This window comes from Lynx canadensis, chromosome C2 (assembly GCF_007474595.2).
Source record: "Lynx canadensis isolate LIC74 chromosome C2, mLynCan4.pri.v2, whole genome shotgun sequence".
Lineage (NCBI taxonomy): Eukaryota > Metazoa > Chordata > Mammalia > Carnivora > Felidae > Lynx > Lynx canadensis.
Genome location: NC_044311.2, coordinates 91401865 through 91424883, shown reverse-complemented (window position 1 = coordinate 91424883; position 23019 = coordinate 91401865). Strand labels below are relative to the sequence as shown.

The window sequence follows — 23019 nt, the reverse complement described above, 5'->3', positions numbered from 1 at the left end:
ACATGCTCACACTTTTTTAAATGTTTATTTATTTATTTATTTTTGAGAGAGAGGAGGAGGGAAGCATGAGTAGGGAAGGGGCAGAGAGAGAGGGGGGGACAGAATCCGAAGCAGTCTCTGCATTGTCAGCACAGAGCCAGATGTAGGGCTCAAACTCAAACCATGAGATCATGACCCGGGCCGAAGTCGGATGCTTAATTGACTAAGCCACACAGGCACCCCTTTGATATCCAGGTACCCAGGTATTGCTCCATCTTATAAAAATCCATATCTGTTTCTATTTTTAGATGACTTCAAACCTGCTTCCATTGACACTTCTTGTGAAGGAGAGCTTGAAGTCGGCAAAGGTGAACAGGTGACAATAACTCTGCCAAATATAGAAGTGAGTACTTCCATGTGTTTGGACTTAAAGGATCCTTTTGCAGTATTTATACTAAATTTAAATGAAAATAACTGCACAATTCATGTAGTGATAGTTAAAGTAATTAACAAATATACCAAAGCAAAAAAAAAAAAAAAACCCACTTATTTTAAGCTATTTCAGGAAAAATAGTCTTAAAATACTTTATTTATTCATTTTTTTTTTTTTAGAGAGTGAGCACGAGTAGGGATGGGGTAGAGGGGGAGGAAGAGAGAGAATCTTAAGTAGGCTCTACATGCAGCACAGAGCCCAACACAGAGCCCGACACTGGGCTCCATCTCATGACAGTGAGATCATGACCTGAGCCGAAATCAAGAGTCAGACGCTTAACTGACTGAGCCACCCAGGCACCCCTTAAAATACTTAAAAAAAAACCACCTTTGATCCATTTAATAAGTTTTAAGAACTATCACATCAGATGATTTGAAACAATTGGAGGTCTAAACATATACCTATTAAATTATTATTATAAGCCAGATTTTGTACTCTGAACTAGGAATAAGAACATATCCCCTGCCTTTTAGTCTTAATCTGCTATAGCAGAAAGACATACAAATATCTAATGCTATACATTAGAGCATGTACAAAATTCTGTGCAAGCACGTATGTGGAATCAAATATTCTGCCTGGTAGAATCTTGAAAGGCTTCACAAAGCACAATCTATTTGAGCTGAATCTTAAAAGGCAGGTAGAATTTCATCAGGCAGAAAGGGAGTAGACTATCCTAGGTACAAGGGATGTTATGTGAATGGCTCTGATAGAGAAAGAACAAGAAGTTTGCGGAATAAATGAATTAATGTAAGTTCTAATGTAGAATTTAGATTTTATCCCATAGGTATTACAGAGCCTTTAGAGGCTTTTAAGCAGAGTAGTAACATGATTGAATTTGTGCTTTTAGAGTGATTTTATCAATAATTTGGGGGAATGAGTTGGAGAAGAAAGACTCTAGGTCTTTAACCAAAGTTTTGTCTATTTAAAAAATTTCCAGATGTTTCCAAGTAACACTGTGAAATACTGCTTACACAGATATACAAATTATTTGTTGTATGGTCTAGTTTTCTCAATCTTTGAGTTAGAAATTTCTTAGCATTCAGCTTAAGTTTCTTTTTTTCTTTTATACCAACTTGACCTATTCTCAGAGAACACAAAGACTGTAACATTTTATTTTAACATATAGAGAAAGCACAGACTGAGATTTTTGTCTTTGTGTAATGGAAATGGTTTTGTGCTAGTTCATCTACATTCTCTTATATGCATTTATGACATTATTTGTCATGATTAGAGGTAGAGCAAGCAAGTTCTCTATCCCCTAGTCTTCTATCTTTTTCTTATTTTTATCAGTCAAAATTATTTTTTATAATTTTTTAATGTTTATTCCTGAGAGAGAGAGAGAGAGAGCACAGGAGAGGGGCAGAGAGAGAAAAACATACACAGAATCTGAAGCAGGCTCCAGGCTCCAAGCTGTCAGCACAGAGACAGCTGGGCTCAGACCCACAAACTGTGAGATCATGACCTGAGCCGAGCCACCCAGGCACCCCCCCCACCCCCGCACTGCTTTTCTACTGCAAGCAGATGGGGATTTTTACATTTGTTAATAAACTTTTCTCAATCACCCATATCCTTCTTCAATTAAGAGTTACCATCCACCACGTGTTATGATCTCAATTGTTGGGGTGCCTGGTTGGCTTAGTCAGTTGAGCATCTAATTCTTGAATTTGGCTCAGGTCATGATTCCCCCATCATGGAATCGAGCCCTTTGTCAGGGTCTGTGCTGAGTGTGAAGCCTGCTTAGGATTCTCTCTCTCCCGCTGCCCTTTTCCCCCACTGACATGGTCTCTCTCTCTCTCTCTCTCTCTCAAATAAAAAATAAATAATAATAAATTAAAAATAATTTAAAAATTGAAATGTCTCTTAAAAGAATGACAATTATAGAAAGAAGCTTTCAAGGCTTCAAATTGTAAATTTCTTTAACAGCAAAGAAATAATTTAGGAAGATGTAACTCCTTGCCCCCAGGACACCAGAGATATGTCCAAAAAGAATATATCTCAATATTTGTGTGTGTGTATGTGTGCATGAGAAAGAGAGACAGATGGACAGTGGGCCATATATGTATATATATTTACCTTCTATGTGGTAACTTCTGTGCTAGGTAGCTATTAAGAATACAGCAGAAGACTAGACATAGTCAGTGTCCTAAAAAATATTACCAGTTAGTTAGGAAGACAGGAAATTACTGATTACAAAATATAGAAATGTAAGGGCTGTCATAAAAGTATTCATAGAATATTACAGAAGTACAAAAGAGCAATAATTCAGTCAGCAGAGAGAGAGGAGATGCCAGGGTATGCTGTCTTGAAGGAGAGTTGAAGTTACCCAGGTAAAGGAAAGAGGGAAGAATGTTTTAGGCAGAGAAAAGAAAAATACATGGGCTAAAACAAGGCAACAAAAGAGTCTGTTACATTTGAAGAACTACATAAAGCCACTATGGCTAGGTCAGAAGGAGTCTACTAGGGACACAGTGGGAGATGGACAGGTATTAGAAATCAGATAATAAAGGGCTTAATGTGTAAAGCAAAAGAATTTAAACTTTATCCTATAACTCTTTTTAGACAGCTGAAATGAAAGAGAATAGTTAAAATTATCACCTGTCAAGAGCAAATATATTTTTCTGCTGGCCATATAGTCCTTGGACAATTGTGAATTGTAGTAGAAATTACATTCTCAAATTCACTTTGTGGGTTTTCCTCCCTTAATTAAAGAACTTCTTTAAACAAGTGGGAGTTTTACATTTCTTCAGAGTTCTTAATTTTGCAGGAATGTAATGATTTTAGTTTGAGGCATTTAGATTCTCTATTTTCTTTATGAACTTGGCTTTCATCATACAGGTAAAAATGAATAAAAGCTAGGAGTCATCCTATAAAATAGAACTTTTATTATACTATACTTTTAAGAGTACTTTCAGTTTCTGGAAGTTCTTCAAAAGGGTAGATTTTTTTTATATGGTAGTAGTTAATATTTATTAAGTGTTGTATGTAAAGGGTACTATTCTATGTTCTTTATAAGAATTAGCTCACTGGGGCACCTGGGTAGCTCAGTTGGTTAAGCATCTGACTTCAGCTCAGGTCATGATCTCATGGTTCGAGAGTTCGTGCCCCACGTCGGGCTCTGTGTTGACAGTGTGGAGCCTGCTTGGGATTCTTGCTTGCTCGCTCACTGGCTCACTCTCCTTCTGCCCCTCCCTCTCTCATGCTTTCTCTTTCTCTCAAAATAAAAAAATAAACTTAAAAAAAAAAAAGATTTAGCTCACTTAAGCCCCACAACTACCTATGGTTTAAGAACTCTTCCTGATGCCATTTTGCTAATGAGGAAACTGAGGCGTGTGGAGGTTTGGTAATTGTCCCAAAGTTAGGTAGCTTATAAACCACATAGTTGGATTTCAAATCCAAGTCTTCTTGACATTGATAAATTCTTGACCTTTGTAAAGTAGTTTTTGCAAAATTCTTATTTTTTGTTAATTTAAATTCATGTTAGTTGACATATAGCATAGTGTTGGTTTGAGGAGTAGAATTTAGTGATTCATCACTTACATATAACACCCAGTACTCATCCCAACAAATGCCCTCTTTAATGCCCATCAGATAGGATAGATTCTCTAATTTTCATTCCTCTAGGTTTTCTCTGGTAGTACCACGTAGAAGAAACTAATAAAAATGGGATGCTTGGGTGCTCAGCCAGTTAAGTGGCCTACTATGGATATTGGCTCAAGTCATGATCTCACAGTTGTGAGCTGGAGTGCAGCATCAGGCTCTGTGCTGAGGGTGGAGTCTGCTTGGGATTCTTTCCCTCTCTCTCTGCCCCTCCCCCATTGGCACACGCTGGGTGCATGTGCTCTCTTTCTCTCTCTCTCTCTTTCTCCCTCTCACAAAATAAATAAGTAAACACTAAAATAGGAAACTAACAAAAAATGGAGGCTGTTAAGCTGGTTAATAGTGGGAATTTACAAATCTCTCTTCCTTATGAGTAATTATAATTGACTACTGTAAAATTTCAAAATGTTGAATTTTGAAGGGAAAAGACTTACTTGCTATGATTTATCATTGGTGCTGTCCAAGTTTGGCATTCTTTAGTGGTGACTCCACCTTATGGAGTACTTTTGTAGGCCTCAATGAAATAGTCCACTGGAAACTTTCAACCACACTTGCTATTATGTAGGAAATGCATCTCTAGAGGTTACCTATGACTTCAGCCCCCAAACACTGGACTTGTGAAAGTTCCATATGTCAGATGGGCTGCTGTGCCACTCTAAACCACCCTCTTGGGCAACATTCATCCAGGATGAACCTGGAAGGTTTGATTCCATCCACTGAGTTTATTTAGCTCAAATGAGAAAATAGCCACCACGTTCTTGGGACCTCAACCTATTTTAGGACTCATTTTATTTTAACATCCTATTGCAGTTATATTTTTAAATGAATTATATCTTTTATCATTATATAATAATATTTTTAATCCTGTTTTTGTGATTTTTAAGCTTAAATACTACCTTGCCTAATATTAATATTGCCACTTTGCTTTCTTTTTGTTTGCATGTTCGTAGAATCTTTCTTTTATTTAGCTGACGTTTTAAAATATTTTAAAATATATTAAATATAACTATTTTAAAAATATTAAATATAACTATTTTAAAATATATCTTTTGATAACAGAATAATTTTTTTTAATATATGAAATTTATTGTCAAATTGGTTTCCATACAACACCCAGTGCTCATCCCAAAAATGCCCTCTTCAGTACCCATCACCTACCCTCCCCTCCCTCCCACCCCCCATCAACCCTCAGTTTGGTCTCAGTTTTTAAGAGTCTCTTATGCTTTGGCTCTCTCCCACTCTAACCTCTTTTTTCTTCCTTCCCCTCCCCCCATGGGTTTCTGATAACAGAATAATTTTTAAGCCCAGTTCAACACTTTCCGTTTTTATTAGATTTCTATCCACACTTAGTTCAAAGTTGATATAGTTGATTTTTATATTTATCATAGTTGATTTTTATATTTATCATCTTATAGTATGTTTATTAGTTATTTTACTTTATTTTGTATCTTTTGTTTTTTATTAGTTTCATTAAGAATCTCTTCTTTTCTTTTTTTCCCTTGTATTTCTTTGGGAGTACTATTGTACTTTTTCATCCCATTACTGACTAATTTCCTTTCCTGGTATTCCTAATCAGGCATGATCAAATTTGCCTGTCAACAGATGGGGGACAAAACTGGAAGGTGAGTAGGGAGGTGAATAATGGTAACTTAGGTGAGATGATGATTGGATCCTGAGGTTGGGTAATAGCAGTAAACATGGAGATGATTGGATGTATTCAGTAGTTAATTTTTTTTTTTTAGGATTGAATGAGTTTAATATTGTACATATAAAACACTTCAAACAGTGTCTAGCACCCTATAGATGTTCACACATGTTCATACAAGGCAATCTTTTTAAAATCTAGTTCCATTCTTCTGCTTAGAGGCTTCCAAATGCTTTTCTTTTTTTTTTTTTAATATGAAACTTGTTGTCAAATTGGTTACCTTACAACACCCAGTGCTCATCCCAACAGGTGCTTTTTATGGCTCTCAAAATAAATCTCAAACTCACCCCACCCCCCATGGCCAGCAAGGCCCTGTGGGGATCTATAGTTATCCATCTGCCAAGCTCATCTCCCTCTCTCACACCCCCTCCCTGTCACTTCATCGTTTTGGCCTCAGATCCTTTGCACTTGCTGCTCCCCTTTCCTGGAGCTCTCTTCCCCCAGTTCTCACGGTGACTGAGTCCTCATATTTCAGGCTGCCTGTGACTTCAGTTTTATTTGCTCACAAAAGTTATTGAGAGGCAAAGACAGTTCATATTCTTAGGAGTTTCCTGATGTTTTAATACATTAATACTCTTTTCTAGGGGTATGGAATAAGGGACTGGGCAGGAATTAAAGTTTAAAATAGGAATAGTGGGGAGCCTGGGTGGCTCAGTTGGTTAAGCATCCAACTCTTGATTTGGACTCAGGTCATGATCTCATGGTTCATGAGTTCAAGCCCTGCATGGGGGTCTATGCTGACAGTGCAGAGCCTGCTTGGGATTCTCTCTCTCCTTCTCTCTCTGCCTCTCCCCCACTTGCTATCTCACTGTCTTTCTCTCACTCACTCAAAATAAATAAATAAACTTAAAAAAATAAAATAGGAATGGTGCTCAATTTAATAAGAAAAAAAGACTTTACTTTTTATATTTTTTTAATTTTCTTAAAGGTTATTTATTTATTTTGAGAGAGACACAGAGTGCATGAGCAGGGGAGGGGGCAGAGAGAGAGAGCAAGAAAGAGAATCTCAACACAGGGCACAAACCCACCAACCAAGAGATCATGACCTGAGCTGAAGTCAAGAGCTGGACACATAACCAACTGAACCACCCAGACACCCCAGGAAAAAAGCTTTACTTTTTAAAAACTGTTTCAAAGTGTGGACAGCAGGTATAGAGATTATGAAGGCTTTATTTAACTTTGGATCAAAGTGTTCATATTGTTCATATTCAACATCCATTTAGTATCTCTGAAGCATTTGTTACTTTAGGTACTAGGAGAAATAAATAAAACAACCAAAACTATGATCTAGTCTTTATTCTTCAGGAATTCAAAGGACAACAATGTATTATAATTTTAAGATACATTCTATTCTAAGTAGAAATGCAAATGTCTTTAAGAAGAATATGGTGCAAATCTCTTATCAACTGTAATTTGGAGTCCTTGGGCTACTATCTGGGAGTATCTTATTCATTTATTCATCTATTTCTTATATTTCCTGTAAACTGATAGATATATCTAAAGGCCGGATGTGAGTTAGACTGTGTGTGTGTGTGTGTGTGTGTGTGTGTGTGTGTGTGTGTGTGTGTGTGTTTTAGGCAAGATACTTTATAGGTGATGCTGTTTACTTTCTTTTATATCACATTGTGCAGGATATTATGTCTGGTTGTCCCACTTTTAATGATGCTAAAATTAATTGGTGAGTTTAGTGTAATAGTAATCTGCATAGGGAAGCACCACTTTAATAAAATAACAAGATTTTAAAAACTAAACTAATGAAGGAAGAAGAAGGTGGGTAGGAGGTGTGATTCAGGGCTTCTGTTCCCTTATCTGTAAAATATATTATGCATTAGAATTGAACCCCAATTGTCTGTTGTTGACAATCTTTAATGACACAGGGCAAGTACTTCCTCTGTTCCCTTTTCTCAGTAATAGCAGGTTTGAGACCTCAGCCTTGCTTCATCTCTTTTTTCCTACGAATCCTTGTTAGAGTAGTAAACTTAGGTAGTTAGGTGACTTGAGGTATAACATAGGTTGAGAAACACAGAAGATCTTGAAGGCCTTCCCAAATGATTTTCTATGACAGATTTCAAGTAATAACATTTAACTTTTTAAACAGGGCTCAACTCCACCAGTAACTGTTTTCAAAGGTTCAAAGAAACCTTACTTAAAGGAATGCATTTTAATTATTAACCATGATACTGGAGAATGTCGACTAGAAAAACTCAGCAGCAACATCACTGTAAAAAAAACAAGGTATGTAAGGGGTGCCTGGGTGGCTCAGTCAGTTAAGCGTCTGACTTCAACTGAGGTCGTGATCCCACAGCTTGTGGGTTTGAGTCCTGTATTGGGCTCTGAGCTACCAGCTCAGAGGCTGGAACCTGCTTCAGATTCTGTCTCTCTTCTCTCTCTGCCCCTTCCCCATTCACACTCTGTCTCTCTCTCTCTCAAATATAAATAAACATTAAAAAAAAGTAAAAAAGAAAAAGATATGTGGTTTATGAAATAAACTACTTTATCAACAAAGAAGTTGCTAAGGAAATATTAGTGAAAAAAAGTATTGGGTTAAGTCACATTATTATATAAAGTTTCTTTCTTTGTGGTACAAAATGTTTTAATCTTTTTCCAAGTTTAAATTTGGCAGAGATCCTTAGCCAAAAGCTTTTATCACTTCTTCCTATGATATATAAAAGCTTTCTTTGTTTCTGAATGTTTTCTATATGCGTAGGTATACATTTTATTCTATTGTAGATACTTTCATAAAGCTGAACTGAAAGAAGCCATTATACACTCTCCAAAATAATTTCATCATCATTAGTAAAAACTTATTGAGCACCTAGAATATGTAAAGAACTAGAAAAAGAAAATTTCCTATACAAATACTAGCTTCAACATGTCTGCATTTTAATCGGATTAACAGATCATTCCATTTAAAAAGTCAGTAAGAATATAGCTATCTCAAATTCTTGTTTGCAAATAGGTGGTGCATTGTCATGTAATGTAAGAGACCTACACTAATAGCCATACAAAGAATATAGGCAAAAATTGTTCTCGGACTTAAAGGAATGGAGAAGTTCTCATTGATTGGAACATTTGTGAGTCTTTATTGATGTCTTGAGAGGTTAAGAATTTGAAGGGATACATGCACCCCAATGTTTATAGCAGTATTATCAATAATAGCCAAATTATGCAAAGAGCCCAAATGCCCATCAACTGATGAATGGATAAAGAAGATGTGGTATGTATGTATGTATGTGGTATGTGTGTGTGTGTATACACACACACACATATATATATACACAATGTATATATATATATATGTGTGTGTGTGTGTGTGTGTGTGTGTATATACACACACACAATGGAATGTGTATATATATAACATATATGATATTATATATATGTACATACACAATGGAATGTATATATATATATATATATAACGTATATAATATTATATATATATACATACACACACACAATGGAATATTACTCAGCCATCAAAAAAATGAAATCTTGCCATTTGTAACAATGTGGATGGAGCTAGAGAGTATCAGGCTAAGCAAAATCAGTCAGAGAAAGACAAATACCATATGATTTCACTCATATGTGGAATTTAAAAACAAACAATCATTGCCAAAAAAAGAGAGAGGCAACCAAGAAACAGACTCTTAACCATAGAGAACAAACAGTTACTGGATGGGAGGTAGGTGGAGGATGAGTTTAAATAGCTGATGGGATTAAGGAAAGCACTTATGAGTACAAGCTGTTTTTTTTTGTTTTGTTTTGTTTTTTTCACAGAGAAGCTTCTGTTTATTAAAACAAAGCAGGGGAAACAAAGAGCTTCTTCCTTCAAAATCCCTTCTATTTAACATAGCTTTAATCAAGAAATGAAACCTACAAATGCAAAAAATATGTACAGGTAGAAAAAGTATACGTTCGCCAACCAAAATGCAACATTAATTGAAGTAAAAACTAAAGCAATGCTTTGTAGTTGCCTGGATGTCCCTGGGGGACAGCAAGTCAATGCTTATCAGCCTTCCTCAGAAGAGACAATTTTGATTAATATCAGACCCATCTGACTCAGTCTATTAAACCCTGAAGGAAGGATATTCTTCAGATATAAAAGACATCTCTTTGATTAATAATTCTACCCTATTGCCATTCCAAGCATTAACAACTCTGTGGCATCTCTAGAAAGGAAAGCCTTTGAATTCTAGAAAGACACACTAAAATACAGGTTCCGCACAGCCCCTTTTCGGCTCTCCCTCTGGAGAAGGAACCCAAGTTGTGAAGGTGTCACCACTGGAGAGGCGGAAACCCAAGCTACATAATTTATTTCACTGTCTGCAGATTTAGGGTCAATTACTTCTGACATAATTCCTGCTTGAAGATACTGAAATCTTAATATCACTGACAAAAGCCTGAAGACAGAGGGACTGGCACTACGCCTCCCGCCAGCTGACCCGCTAGGTCAGACACAGTTTACACCTCAGCCACCTGAGCACACTGTCCTTTGCCTACCAATGGGTTCCAAGATGCGCCTGAGAGAGGAAGCGCCTAGTCCGCCGCAGAGAGGCTCTATGCACTGGGGACCTAATGTGGAATTGTCACAAGGGGGGTTGGGGGGGGGTGCTGCGGGCAGGAGTCTGTTTCATTTCAACTCTGCTTTTTCAAACTTCTGCCCAATCAGCACTGCTCTGCTCACATCATCAGTGCGTTTCTCTTGATGTTCATGATCAGCCTTTTGCCATATTCTCTGTAGTCCACGGGCTTCACGTCCATCACAGTGGCCTTAATTCGAGACTCATCATTGTAGGTCTCTAGTTTCACCCTGATCTTGAATATGAAAGTTCGGAAGTTGGCATTCTGGAAAACTTCCTCAAATGCTTGCTCATTCTTCTCTTTTCACTCCCCAATATAAGCAGTGGTTTGTCCAATGATGGCCTCCGCAGACTCCTAGAAACAGGTGACCCACTGATTCTCTTGAAAATCAGCAATATTTGCTGACAGGATCATGCGGTACTTGAAGCTGGGAAATTCACTATCACACTTCTCACAGCGGTACAATCCATTCTGTTGATCAATCACTTTCTTAAAGCAGTCGTGAGCTGGGCAGGCTTGATACATACAGTTCTCTTTGCGAAGAAACACAACTGTCGCCACACAGCTAAAATAGTCGGCCTTGTCACCATGGCCTAGGTTCTCTGATTTAACCTCATATAGAGTTTTCCAGTTGGTGTTGCTACCTCCTGTTCCTCCACTCTTTAGATCAGAGATGGAAATACCATCTAAGGCTTGTCCTTCAGAGTCAAACCATCCACGAAGCTTATAGGCCTCCGGGATGTCAGGATTCATAATGACCGTGCTTGAAGACAGTACAGAGAGGCTCCGTCCACCAAAATCAGAAACTCTGGCTCCTTTGATAGCCATCACAGGTTGTCTAGAACCATCAAATCTATCAGCATCTTCTCCCCACAGAGTAGCGGTCACCACTTTCCCTGACATGTCCATCAAATAGATGTCTCTCTTCGAAACTTCTCTGTTGTTAGATTTCACTGTGATTTTGGTGGCATCTTCATAGCTCTTGCAGATCCCAATTATGTCTATCAGAGAATCTTTAGACTTATTCTCCAGGTCACCAATCGCTGTGAAATCAAACTGAACTGTTGGTAAATGATGACCATCTTCACAGGGCACGACGGAAGTCTCATTATTGAAGGTCATCTCATAGTCATTTTTAACAGCTGTGAACTGTTTGTTAGCAATCTTCAGGGTGCCTTTAGAGATGTAATAGACCTTGTTCATGTCAATAAGGGGAAAAAACTTGTCCACTTGCTCGTTGAAAGCAGTAGCTCTGATTTCACCACTTTCATCAACTAGTTCTAGGGAGAAGAGCTTCCCTTCCCCCCGGGAATTACTCCAGGTACGGATCTGACTTTTGTTGGTAACTCGAGCACAGATAGTCCACTTGGATTGGTAAGGGGTGAGGCTGGCGATGGGTACCACTTTGACCTGTGTTCCTCCAGAACCTGTGTTCGCTAGGTTGGTAGCTCCAGCTTTTCCAAATGTCTTTGAGGCACCATAAGTCTTAGATGCAGTGGAACCCATCCCTGAGCTCCCATTCTGTTGCTGGGGCTTGCTGGCTGGCGGGTTGGCTGCTGAGGCTGGAGAAGGAACTACCTGCTGCTGCCCGTGTCCTTCATTATAGGGCACGGGATTGCCAATCTTTAATCCAACTGCTTCAGCTGATTTCAAAACGTCTAACTCCTTCAAAATAATTACTCTCCTTCCATCTTTCAGAGTGTTAACAATAAATCGGTTAATCTGGCAAATACAGTTGCTAGACAATTGTTCTTCCTCAACGAGATGGTTCAACTGTGTTGCCAACATGAAAGAGGAGAGAGTGTTCAATCCATCACTCATAAGCAGTCGATAACGGGGTGGACTATTCCCTGTAGTGATGGGACGGATGTTAATGACCTGGAGGACAGGTTTTATGGAAGTGTCTCCCTGTTGCATTATGGCCGCAATGGCCCCCTCGCTCAGGTGGCCCACCATGCCTTCGCCGCACCAACTCCTGCGCTCCGGATCCTCCGCAGCCCCTGTTTCACGAGTACAAGCTGTTGTATTGAAGTGTTGGATCACTAGATTGTACACTTGAAACTAATGTTACACTGTATGTTAACTAACTGGAATTTAAATTACAAAAAGAAAGAAAAAAAAAGATTTAGGGCTTTTCCTCCCAAACATACTTGATAAGACTTACCATGGGTACTTGTTAAATGTGAGTTTCCAAATTCAACTTCAGATCAGGGAAGGACCCTTGGAAGCTCTTTTTTATTATCCCCTTCCTGCTTAGGTAATTTTTATTGGTAGGAAAATTTAGAAAATATTTAATTGATCGGAGAGAACATGAAGTTGTAGGCAAGGTTTGAAAGCAGGGATATATCTGACTTATTTGGAGCCAATGAGTAGGATCTGTTTAATAGAGCAGTAATTTGTTTCTGTGCCTGTGTATAAGTAGATTGACATGCTTACATTTGTTTAAAACATTAATCCACCAAACAAGCTGAGTAAAATGAAACAATGTGGGAAACAGAAAAATGAATAAACCACAGTTTTTGAAAGTAGGAATGAAGAGAACAGTGAGGTTCTAAATATTCTGAAGGAAGAACTGACAGGATTTGGGTGATTGGCAATTGAAGAGACAGAAGTCAAGCATAATTGTATTATATACTCTGTCCGCAAAAGCATTGAAAAGAAAGTATACAAATCTCCTTTAGTAATGTGTCTTAAAGTTAGGAATAAAAAATATGAAAGAGGGGCACCTGGGTGGTTCAGTGGTTAAGCGTTCAGCTTCATCTCGGGTCATGATCTCACAGTTTGTGGGTTCCAGCCCCATGTTGGGCTTCTGTGTCTCCTTCTGTCTCTGCTCCTCTCCCATTCATGCTCTGTCTTTCTCTCTCAAAAATAAATAAACATTAAAAAAAATTTTTTTTAATATGGAAGTGATTTTAACAAATGATAATTTTAGAATTTAGGGAGCATGTTGTACTTGTTATACACTTATGTATAATTTCAGTTTATTTTAGTCATTTGTGTATGTCTCATCTCTTCAATTTTGAGCAGTTTTGTTTTTATTCACATCTGTATTCCCTCAGTGGATCTGTGTATACGCCATACATATAGCAGAGTTCAATAAGTGTTTGTTAAATAACTATTTGTTAAAAAATGAACTAAATTCATGCTTTAATTTTTGAATATCATTTTAAAGATTTCTAGAGAAAAGAATAAGTGGTCAATTTTAGTAACTTTGTTAGTTGTAATTGTTAAATTTCTATCATCCCTGTTTTGACCTTTGATATTCTGAATTGCAGAGTTGAAGGAAGTAGTAAAATTCATTATCGTATAGAGCAACAGCAACAACAAATGCGGAATTCAGCTAGAACTCCCAATCTTGTAAAACATTCTCCATCTGAAGACAAAATGTCCCCAGCATCTCCGATGGATGATATTGAAAGAGGTAAAATCTAAGTTTATATATAATTCCCCTTATAATAAATTATTAAGAATTACTGGGTGAAAATTTTTAATTAACAAGGGAGCTGATTTAAAATTTGTTTTAATGTTTATTTTTGAGAGAGAGAGAGAGAGAGAGAGAGTGTGTGTGTGTGTGAGAGCAGAAGAGGGACAGAGAGAGAGGAAAACACAGAATCTGAAGCAGGCTCCAGGCTCTGAACTGTCAGTACAGAGCCCAATGCAGGGCTCGAACCCATGAACTGCAAAATCATGATCTGAGCCCAAATCAGTTGCTTAACCGACTGAGCCACGCAGGTGCCCTAATGAGAGAACTGATTTTAAACTGTCATTGAGAGCATAATATTTTTTGTAATTATGGGTTTTTCTGGGGGAAGAATGTAGTTTATGATTTAGGGTATTATGTCAGTAAGACTATATCTGTAGAACAGAATTTATATCTTTTATTATTATCCAGGGTAAAAAAAGTGACTGTTTAGATATCTGTACTGGAGTTTCTTTTTTACAGTTGTGATGATTTAGATTGAATTCCTCACAGCATTTTTCTGTCAAAGTTATTTTATTTATAGCCAAACTGTAAATATCTAAGATGTCACTAGACCAATAGGGAAGTGAGGAGATGTAATAACATGTAGTAAGTTCTTCTGAATTGCGGCTCACTTCTCAGCAGGAAGGTGTTTCTAGGGAGGCATAGTCCTTTTGAAAGTAAGGAAACTGAAATCTCCATTATTTTTTTCTAGCTTCAGGCTGGGTGTCTGTGGTATACTAATTGTGGTAGGAGTAAAACTCTGGTCACCTGGTTACAAAGTATATTTGCTTCTATACTTTTCTTTCATAATTTGTATATAGTTCTCCAATTCCACTTGCTCCATTCTAGGCCCACTATAGCATTAGTTCCCCAACATATTAGTGTTCTTTTTACAAACAGCAAAGAATATACACACTTAAAACCCTTGTTTCTACAAGGAATCTTGAATTTTATTTTATTATTATATCATATCTGATTCCGAAATGGATTTGAATTATGATGTCATTCTATTCATGTATATAATAAAATACTAGAATAGAAAATCAAGATATTGAAGGGGAAGAGGATTTGCTAATTATTTAAAATTATTTAAAAACAGACAAATACCATATGATTTCACTCATACGTGGAATTTAAAAAACAAAAAACATAGGGGAAGGGAAGGAAAAATGAAATAAAAACAGAGAGGGAAGCAAACCCTAAGCTATAGAGAACTAACTGAGGGCTGCTGGAGGGGCAGTGGGTGGGGGGATGGGCATTAAGGAGGGCACTTGTGATGAGAACTGGGTGTTACATGTTAAGTGATGAATCACTAAATTCTACTCCTGAAACCAATACTACACTATATGTTACTAACTTGAATTTAAATAAAATCTTGGAAGAACAAATAATAATACAGTGCAAGAAGAAATCCCTCTTTGTTTTTTAGCAGAGACCTTAATAAAAGCATTGTATTGAAGCATTGGATTCTAGAGGATAAGTTATCATCATCTTATAAGGTTTAATGATTTCAAGGTCTAATTTTATATAAGAAATTACCTTGAGATGTTTGTATAGCATGTTATCTAGACTGTCTTCTTTTAAATATTTTCCTGACCCTTCTATGCCAATGTCTATTGCTATGGTTGAATCATCTTTTCAAATTTATGACTAGATGTCTGGCAGTTGTACTAGTGTTTCTGTGGTTTAATTTACATTCACATCTTTGAGCTGTCTGGGATTTTTGTTTAAAAAATAAGATGAGGGACACCTGGGTGGCTCAGTCAGTTGAGCATCTGACTTTGGCTCATGTCATGATCTTGCAGTCCATGAGTTCAAGCCTCATGTCAGTCTCTGTGCAGATAGCTCAGAGCCTGGAGCCTGCTTCGGATTCTGTCTCCCTCTCTCTCTGCCCCTCCCCCACCCACATGCATGCTCTGTATAAATAAATAAATAAACAAACAAACAAACAAACAAACATTTAAAAAAAAAGATGAGAATCCAAATTTCTCCCCTCCCCAAGAGTATGGATAAATAGGTATTAACAGAGAATTAATAAATATGGTATTGTTAGAGAGTGTATATTGATACCCATTTATTGATATCAATTGATATAATTGATATATATATCAAATGATATAAAGACATGATTTCTTCTGATATGAAAACCATTTTTTTCAATTTTTTATTCAAATTCCAGTTAATCAACATATAGTGTAATATTAGTTTCAAGTGTAGAATTTAGTGATTCATAACTTACATGCAACACCCAGTACTCATCACAGGTGCCCTCCTTAATACCCTTCACCCATTTTACCCATCCCTCTGCCCACCTCCTCTCCAGCAACCCTCAATTTGTTCTCTAAAGTTAAGAGTATGTTTCTTGGTTTGCCTCTGTTTCTTTCCCCCATACTGATCTATTTTGTTTCTTAAATTCCACATATGAGTGAAATCATATGGTATTTGTCTTTCTCTGACTTTTTTGCTTAGCATAATATTCTCTAGCTCCATCCATGTCATTGCAAATGGCAAGATTTTATTCTTTTTTTATGAATGGGTAATATTCCATTGTGTATATATACCACATCTTCTCTAGCCATTCATCAGTCATTGGACATTTGGGCTCTTTCCATAATTTGGCTATTGTTGATAATGCTGCTATAAATATCAGGGTGCATGTGTCCCTTAGAATCAGTATTTTTGTATCCTTTGGGTATATACCTTGTAGTACAATAGGTGGATCATAGAGTAGTTCTCTTTTTAACTTTTTGAGGAACCTCCATGCTGTTTTCCAGAGTGGCTGCACCAGTTTGCATTCCTACCAACAATGTAAGAGGATTCCCCTTTCTCTGCATCCTCCCCAACATCCATTGTTTTCTGTGTTGTTAATTTTAGCCATTCTGACAGGTGTGAGGTGATATCTCATTGTAGTTTTGATTTGTATTTCCCTGATGGTGATATTGAGTGATATTGAGCATCTTTTCATGTGTCTGCTAGCCATTTGTATGTCTTCTTTGAAAAAGTCTTTTTTATCACGTGCAGAATTTCAATATGGATTTAAGTCTATTTTACAACCTAAGATATGCAAGGGCCAATGAATATGTGAAAAATTGATCAGACTCACTAGTGCTTTCAAAATGTAAATTTTAAAATTAAGGAATATTTTTTTCACTTATGAGCTTGGCAGTAACTAAAACATTTGTTAACATCCACTGCCAGGTGAGGAGAGAAAGAGAAATAAGTAGGTAACTACTGACATCTTTGGAGTCAGACTGCTGAAGTTCAAATCCTGGCTCAGTCACTTAGCAGCTGTATAGCCTGGGGAAATTTATTTAACCTCTTATTTCTCTTTGTGTATGTTTCCTCATTTGTAAAATAGAGGTAATTATTAGGGTTGTTGAGAGGATTAAATAAAGAAATACCTATAATGTGCCTAAAGCAGGCACTGGGAAATGTTAAAATATTAGCTATTATTTTAACTCCTTTTTTTCTTGTTCCTTTGTTTATTCATTCATTAATGTCTGCTCTTCAAAAAAATTCTTCCTTTCTTTGACTCATTTTGAGTTTGCTCTGTTATTCATATAATTGGATGGTAAGCTCATCTATGTTGAATTTACTTTTGTATTCATTTAAGACTATAAATATATCTCTGAGTATCACTTTAACTGCATCAGTAGATAAGTAGCTCTTCCACTATATTTGAATTCTAAAAATCTGTGTAACTTCAACTCTTTGACCATTATTTATAATTATGTTTTATGGTTTCCAAATATGAGGAATTTAAGAAAAATCTGAAGGTGGGGGCTTAAAACAATAACAACATATTTTCTGATCATAAATCATCAATTTGTGTAGAGCTCAGTGGAAATAGTTCGTTGTTGTTTCACATGGTGTCAGCAGGAATGACAAGTCTAACATCTGGAATTATTTGAGGGCTCAGTTGTTCACAGTGTCTGCCAATTTGATGCTGGCTTTGGCCTAGACCTTTCCAGGGATTGTCAGCTGGAAAACCTACACATGGTTTGTGCTCCAGGTGGCTAGGACTTCCTTACGACATAGTGGCTGGGTTCCAAGAGTAAATGTCAAGATAGGAAAAAAGAGGAAAAAGAGGATACAGGAGAGAGAGGTGAAAACTTTATCTTTTTAATTGCATGGTTTCAGAAGCCTAATTTTTTGATGCTATTATAAATGCTTTTATTTTGGGGTGCCTGGGTAGCTCAGTCAAACGTCCAACTCTTGATTTTGGCTCAGGTGATGATCTCATGGTTTGTGAGTTCAAACCCTGCATTGGGCTCTCTGCACTGACAGTGCAGAACCTGCTTGGGATTCTCTCTCTCTGTACCTCCCCCATTCACTCAAAATAAATAAAAAAAACTTCCTGTTTCTCTCAAAATAAATAAATAACTTTAAAAAATGCTCTTATTTTATCATTTTAATTTCTAATTGCTCATTGCTAGTCAATAGGAATGCAACTGATTTTTGTATATTTTCCCTGTATCTTTTAACTTCGCTAAACTCACTATTTTAATAGGTTTTTTTTGTGGATACCATCAGATTTTGTACATACACAATTATGTCATTTGTGAATAATGACAGTTTTACCTCTTTCTTTCCCATCTGGATGGCTTTTATTTTATTTTTTGACTTAACTGTACCAATTAGAACCTCGAATACAATATTGAATAGAGGTGGTATGAGTGAAAAGCCTCCTTCTTCTGACACTAGCAGGAAAACAGTCTCTTAGTATTTTGTACGATTTAAGCTGTAAATTCTTCCTAGCTGTCTTTCACCAGTTTAACTCCCTTTTACTTCTCTTTTGCTGAGAGTTTTTATCAAGAATGACTTGAAATTTGTTAAATGTTCTTTTTGCTGTTTTGAGATGGCTTTTACTTTTTATTTTTTAATATAGTGAATTATATTGACTGATTTTTTGAAGGTTTGTATCCCTGAGAAAGCCCCACTTGTTCATGATGTATTGTACTTTTAATATAGTAGTGTTTCTCATCCTCAGCAATAATGGCATTTGGGGTTGGAAAATACATTGTCAGAGGCTGTCCTGTGCATTGTAGGATGTTTAGCATCATCCCTGGCTTCTACCACCAGTTGTGACCACCAAAAATGTCTCCAGATATTGTCAGATGTCCCCCTACTGAACAAAATCATTCCTGATTAAAAGCCATGTTAGATAGTGTTAAATGCGGTTTACTAATTTTTTTTTTAATTTGTGCATCTGTGTTCATAAGGGACATTGGGGGGTGTGTGTGTGTGTGTGTTCTCTTGTAATGTCTTTGTTGGGTTTTGATATCAGTAAACTCTGATATCAACTTAAGTAACAAGTTGGAAAGTATTCCTTTCTTTTTAATAATCCAGAAGAGTTTGTATCACACTGGCATTATTTATAACTTAAATGATTGGTAGAATTCGTTAGTGAAGCCACCTGTGCCTGGAAATTTGTGTGTGGAGTTGGGATGGGGGTTGGGTTTTAACTACAAGTCAGTTTCTTTAGAAGGTTTAGGAATATTCAGATTATCTGTTTCTTCTTGAGAAATTTTAGTAGTTTGTGCCTTTTAAGGAGTTGGTGTATTCTTATTTATCAAATTTATGGGCACAGAGTGGTTCACAGTATTCCTTCCTATCCATTTAATGTCTTTAGGATCTGTAGTGCTGTCACCTGTTTCATTCCTGACATTAGTAATTTATGTCTAGTGTCTTGTTTTTCTTGATAAATATGGTTGAGTTTTGTCAATACTATTTATATTCTTAAACAATCAGCCTTCAGTTTATTTTCACTATTTTTTTTCTGTTCTCTTTCCTTAGTTCTTGCTTTTACTATTTTTTCCCTTCTACTTACTTTGGTTTTAATTTGTTCTTCTTATTTTCTAGCTTCTTAAGGTACAAGTTTAGTTCACTTAATTGAGACTGTCTTTTTCCCCCCAAAATATAATCATTTCATGTTTTAAATTTCACCCTAAGCTGTACTTTAGCTGCATTCCAGAGATTTTCATTTTGATTTGCATTTAATTTGAACTATTTTCTAATATCTTTTTGCTTCTTTGTCCATGGATTTTTTTTTATAATTGTGTTTACTTCACAAATATTTGAAGATTATGTTCTATTTATAAAATTAAAATTTTATTTTGTTTTGACAGAACAGATACTCTGTATAAATTCAATTTTTGAAAATGTATTGTGGGACAAGACAGCATAGATTTATCACTCCCTGCTTCTCCCTACAAAGTAAAACTATAAACTCTGGAAATAATGCAAAAGACAACCAAAGGCCAACTCTGAAAGGTAGAAATTGGAGGGTCATCTGGTTAGGGAACTCAGGAAGGACTAGAGGAATAGTAGAGTCAGGGCATGATAAAATATTCCCCTCCCAGATGATGATGGTTCAGGGCCAGTATGTCTTGACCCCCAACTTAGCTATAGAAGGTATTCCAGATAGGCTCATTCTTCCCCTGGATTAAAAGTCCAACAACACCAGGGTAGCCCGGATAAGGAAAACAAGAGAGATGGATCAGAAGTCCCACTGACAACTTGTGACCGGGGAAAGTACTCTCCTTTTTCTTCAGGTCTGAGATACCACTCCACCACCCAGAGATGCTCCGCAGCAGGGTATACTGGCAAGAGGTAGGGCAGGGTCCCATATTTGTTTCAGATGTAGAGTTTAGTGATTCAACACTTACATACAACACCCGGTGCTTAATCCTCATCACATGTTTAATCCATCCCCACACCCACCTCCTCTCCAGCAACCCTCATTTTGTTTTCTATAGTTAAGAGTATATTTCTTGTGCCTCTCTTTTTTTCCCTATGATTGTTTTGTTTCTTAAATTACACATGAATGAAATCGTATGGTATTTGTCTTTCTCTGACTTATTTCACTTATCATAATACTCTCTAGCTCCATCCATATTGTTGCAAAGGGCAAGATTTCATTCTTTTTTATGGCTCAGTAATATTTCATTATATATATATGTGTATACACACACACACACACACACACACACATATATATACATATATACACACACACATACATACACACACATATGCACACCACATTTTCTTTATCCATTCATCAGTTGATGGATATTTGGGCTGTTTCCATAATTTCCCTATTGTTGATAATGCTGCTATAAACATTGGGGTGCATGTATCCCTTTGAGTTAATATTTTTGTATTCTTTTGGTAAATACCTGGTAGTGCAATTCCTGGATCATAGAGTACTTCTATTTTTAACTTTTTGATGAATCTCCATACTGTTTTCCAGAGTGACTGTACCAGTTTGCATTCCTACCAGCAGTGTACAAGGGTCTCCCTTTCTCCACATCCTCACTAACACTTTTGTTTCTTGTGTTGACTTTAGGCATTCTAATAGGTGTGAGGTGATATTTCACTGTAGTTTTGATTTATGTTTCCCTGATGATGAGTAATGTTGAGCATCTTTTCATGTGTCCATTGGCTATCTGTGTGTCTTCTTTAGGAAAAGGTCTATTTATGTATTCTTCCCATTTTTAATTGGTTTATTTGGGGGTTTTTTGATGTTGAGTTTTAGAAGTTCTTTATATATTTTGGACACTAACTCTTTATCAGGTATGTCATTTGCAAATATCTTCTCCCATTCTGTAGGTTGCCTTTTAGTTTGGTTGATTATTTCCTTTGCTGTGCAGAAGCTTTTTATTTTGATGTAGTCCTAATAGTTTATTTTTTATTTTGTTTCCCTTGCTTCAAGAGACATCTAGTAGGAAGTTGCTGTGGCCAATGTCAAAGAAGTTAGATACTGTCTAGGTTCTCCTCTAGGATTTTAATGGTTTCATGTCTCACATTTAGGTCTTTAATCTATTTTGAAGTTATTTTTGTGTATGGTGTAAGAAAGTGGTCCAGTTAAATCTTTTGCATGTTGCTGTCCAGTTTTCCTGACACCATTTGTTGAAGAGATTTATTTCCCATTTGGATATTCTTTCCTGCTTTTTCAGAGATTAATTGACCATATAGCTGTGGGTTCATTCTGGGTTTTCTATTCTGTTCTATTGACCTGTGTGTCTATTTTTGTGCCAGTGGCATGGTGTCTAAATTTGCTAAGAGAGCAGATCTTAGGTTTTCCATCACACACACACACACACACACACACACCACACACACACACACACAGAAACTATGAGGTGTTGGATGTGTTAATTAACTTAATTATGATAATCATTTCACAATGTATGTTTACCAAAGCATTAAGTTGTACATTTTGGGTTTTTTCCTCCTACCAAAAAAGTGCTTTAATAGTTAGAGATTGTCTAAAGTTCTCTCACAGAAGTCAATTGATTTGCATATTTCTCTTCAGTCAAAGCTAGGACACCCAGAGTGAGAACCCCCAGGAGCAGCCAGTCTCATGCAGGGGCCCAGGTAGGGGCTATCAGGAGAGCAGGTTGCAGGAGCTAGGCCAGAAGGCCATTCAGGAGATGACCTTTAGGCTCAGCTTGTGCCCCTCCAGGACCTGCAGGCAGTCCTGTCTCCTACATCCAGTAGGTGTCGTACAGGACCAGCTGTTCCAAGGCACAGCTGAGCTTCTGGAGGCTCTAATCAGCTGCTAGATGCCTGGGTCACACATGTAGTTGTCGCCTGAGGTCCCACTTGCATGGGCTGTGGTTGGCCAGTGGGTGGGAGGCCAGACTGTGGTAGCCACTCTCAGTCAAGTCACATTCCCCAGCTAAGGCACCCACAGCATGGTGCCAGGCTGGCCCATGACCTGGCATAGTTCCTGAATGCCAGAGTACCCCGCTAGTTGTTGCTCATCTACAGCTCTACAAGATTCTGTTTTGAGTTAGCATCATGTTGAAGTGGTGGCAGCAGATAGCTGTAAGCTGTAGGACTTTACCCATGAAGAATGCAGCTGACAGCTAGGCTCTTACAGGCTCTCACACAGCAGCCAGGCACCCTGTCCTCCAGTGCATTGCCCAGAAGGCTCAGCTCTTCAGGTTTACCTTGGCCCTAAGGACATGGCACCGGTCTCTGCAGCTCTTGGTGGTGATGTCACAGTCCCAGAGCCATAGGGCCCTGAGCCAAGAGCTGGGGTGTAGCAGCCTGGGGCACAGCTGGACAATGCCCAGGTCGCCCAGCTTGTCACCCAGTTCAGCTCCTTCATTGAAGCCTTGGAGGCCATGATGCCACACAGATCCTTACCTTTGGCCTATGTGAGACCACAGTTCTCCATCATCAGCG

The 23019-nt window shown here is 37.4% G+C and overlaps 2 protein-coding genes across 2 annotated transcripts in view; one reads left to right on the top strand and one right to left on the bottom strand.

Annotated features, from left to right (window-relative positions):
* The window catches only part of EAF2 (ELL associated factor 2), a 38790-nt gene that overhangs the window by 8314 nt on the left and 7457 nt on the right, over nt 1-23019 (top strand). The window contains exons 2-4 of the mRNA XM_030329910.1: nt 288-382; nt 7873-8009; nt 13634-13779. Of these exons, the coding sequence (XP_030185770.1) occupies nt 288-382; nt 7873-8009; nt 13634-13779 (378 nt within the window). The remainder of the gene's footprint in view (nt 1-287; nt 383-7872; nt 8010-13633; nt 13780-23019) is intronic.
* LOC115523698 (replication protein A 70 kDa DNA-binding subunit-like) lies at nt 9552-12369 on the bottom strand. Its single transcript, XM_032594749.2, has one exon. The coding sequence runs from the start codon at nt 12312-12314 to the stop codon at nt 10713-10715; it is 1602 nt and encodes a 533-aa protein (XP_032450640.1). The 5' UTR covers nt 12315-12369; the 3' UTR covers nt 9552-10712.

What these genes read in the sequence shown, in the direction of transcription:
- LOC115523698 (XM_032594749.2), bottom strand. Translation starts at nt 12,314, where the DNA reads ATGGTGGGCCACCTGAGCGAGGGGGCCATTGCGGCCATAATGCAACAG.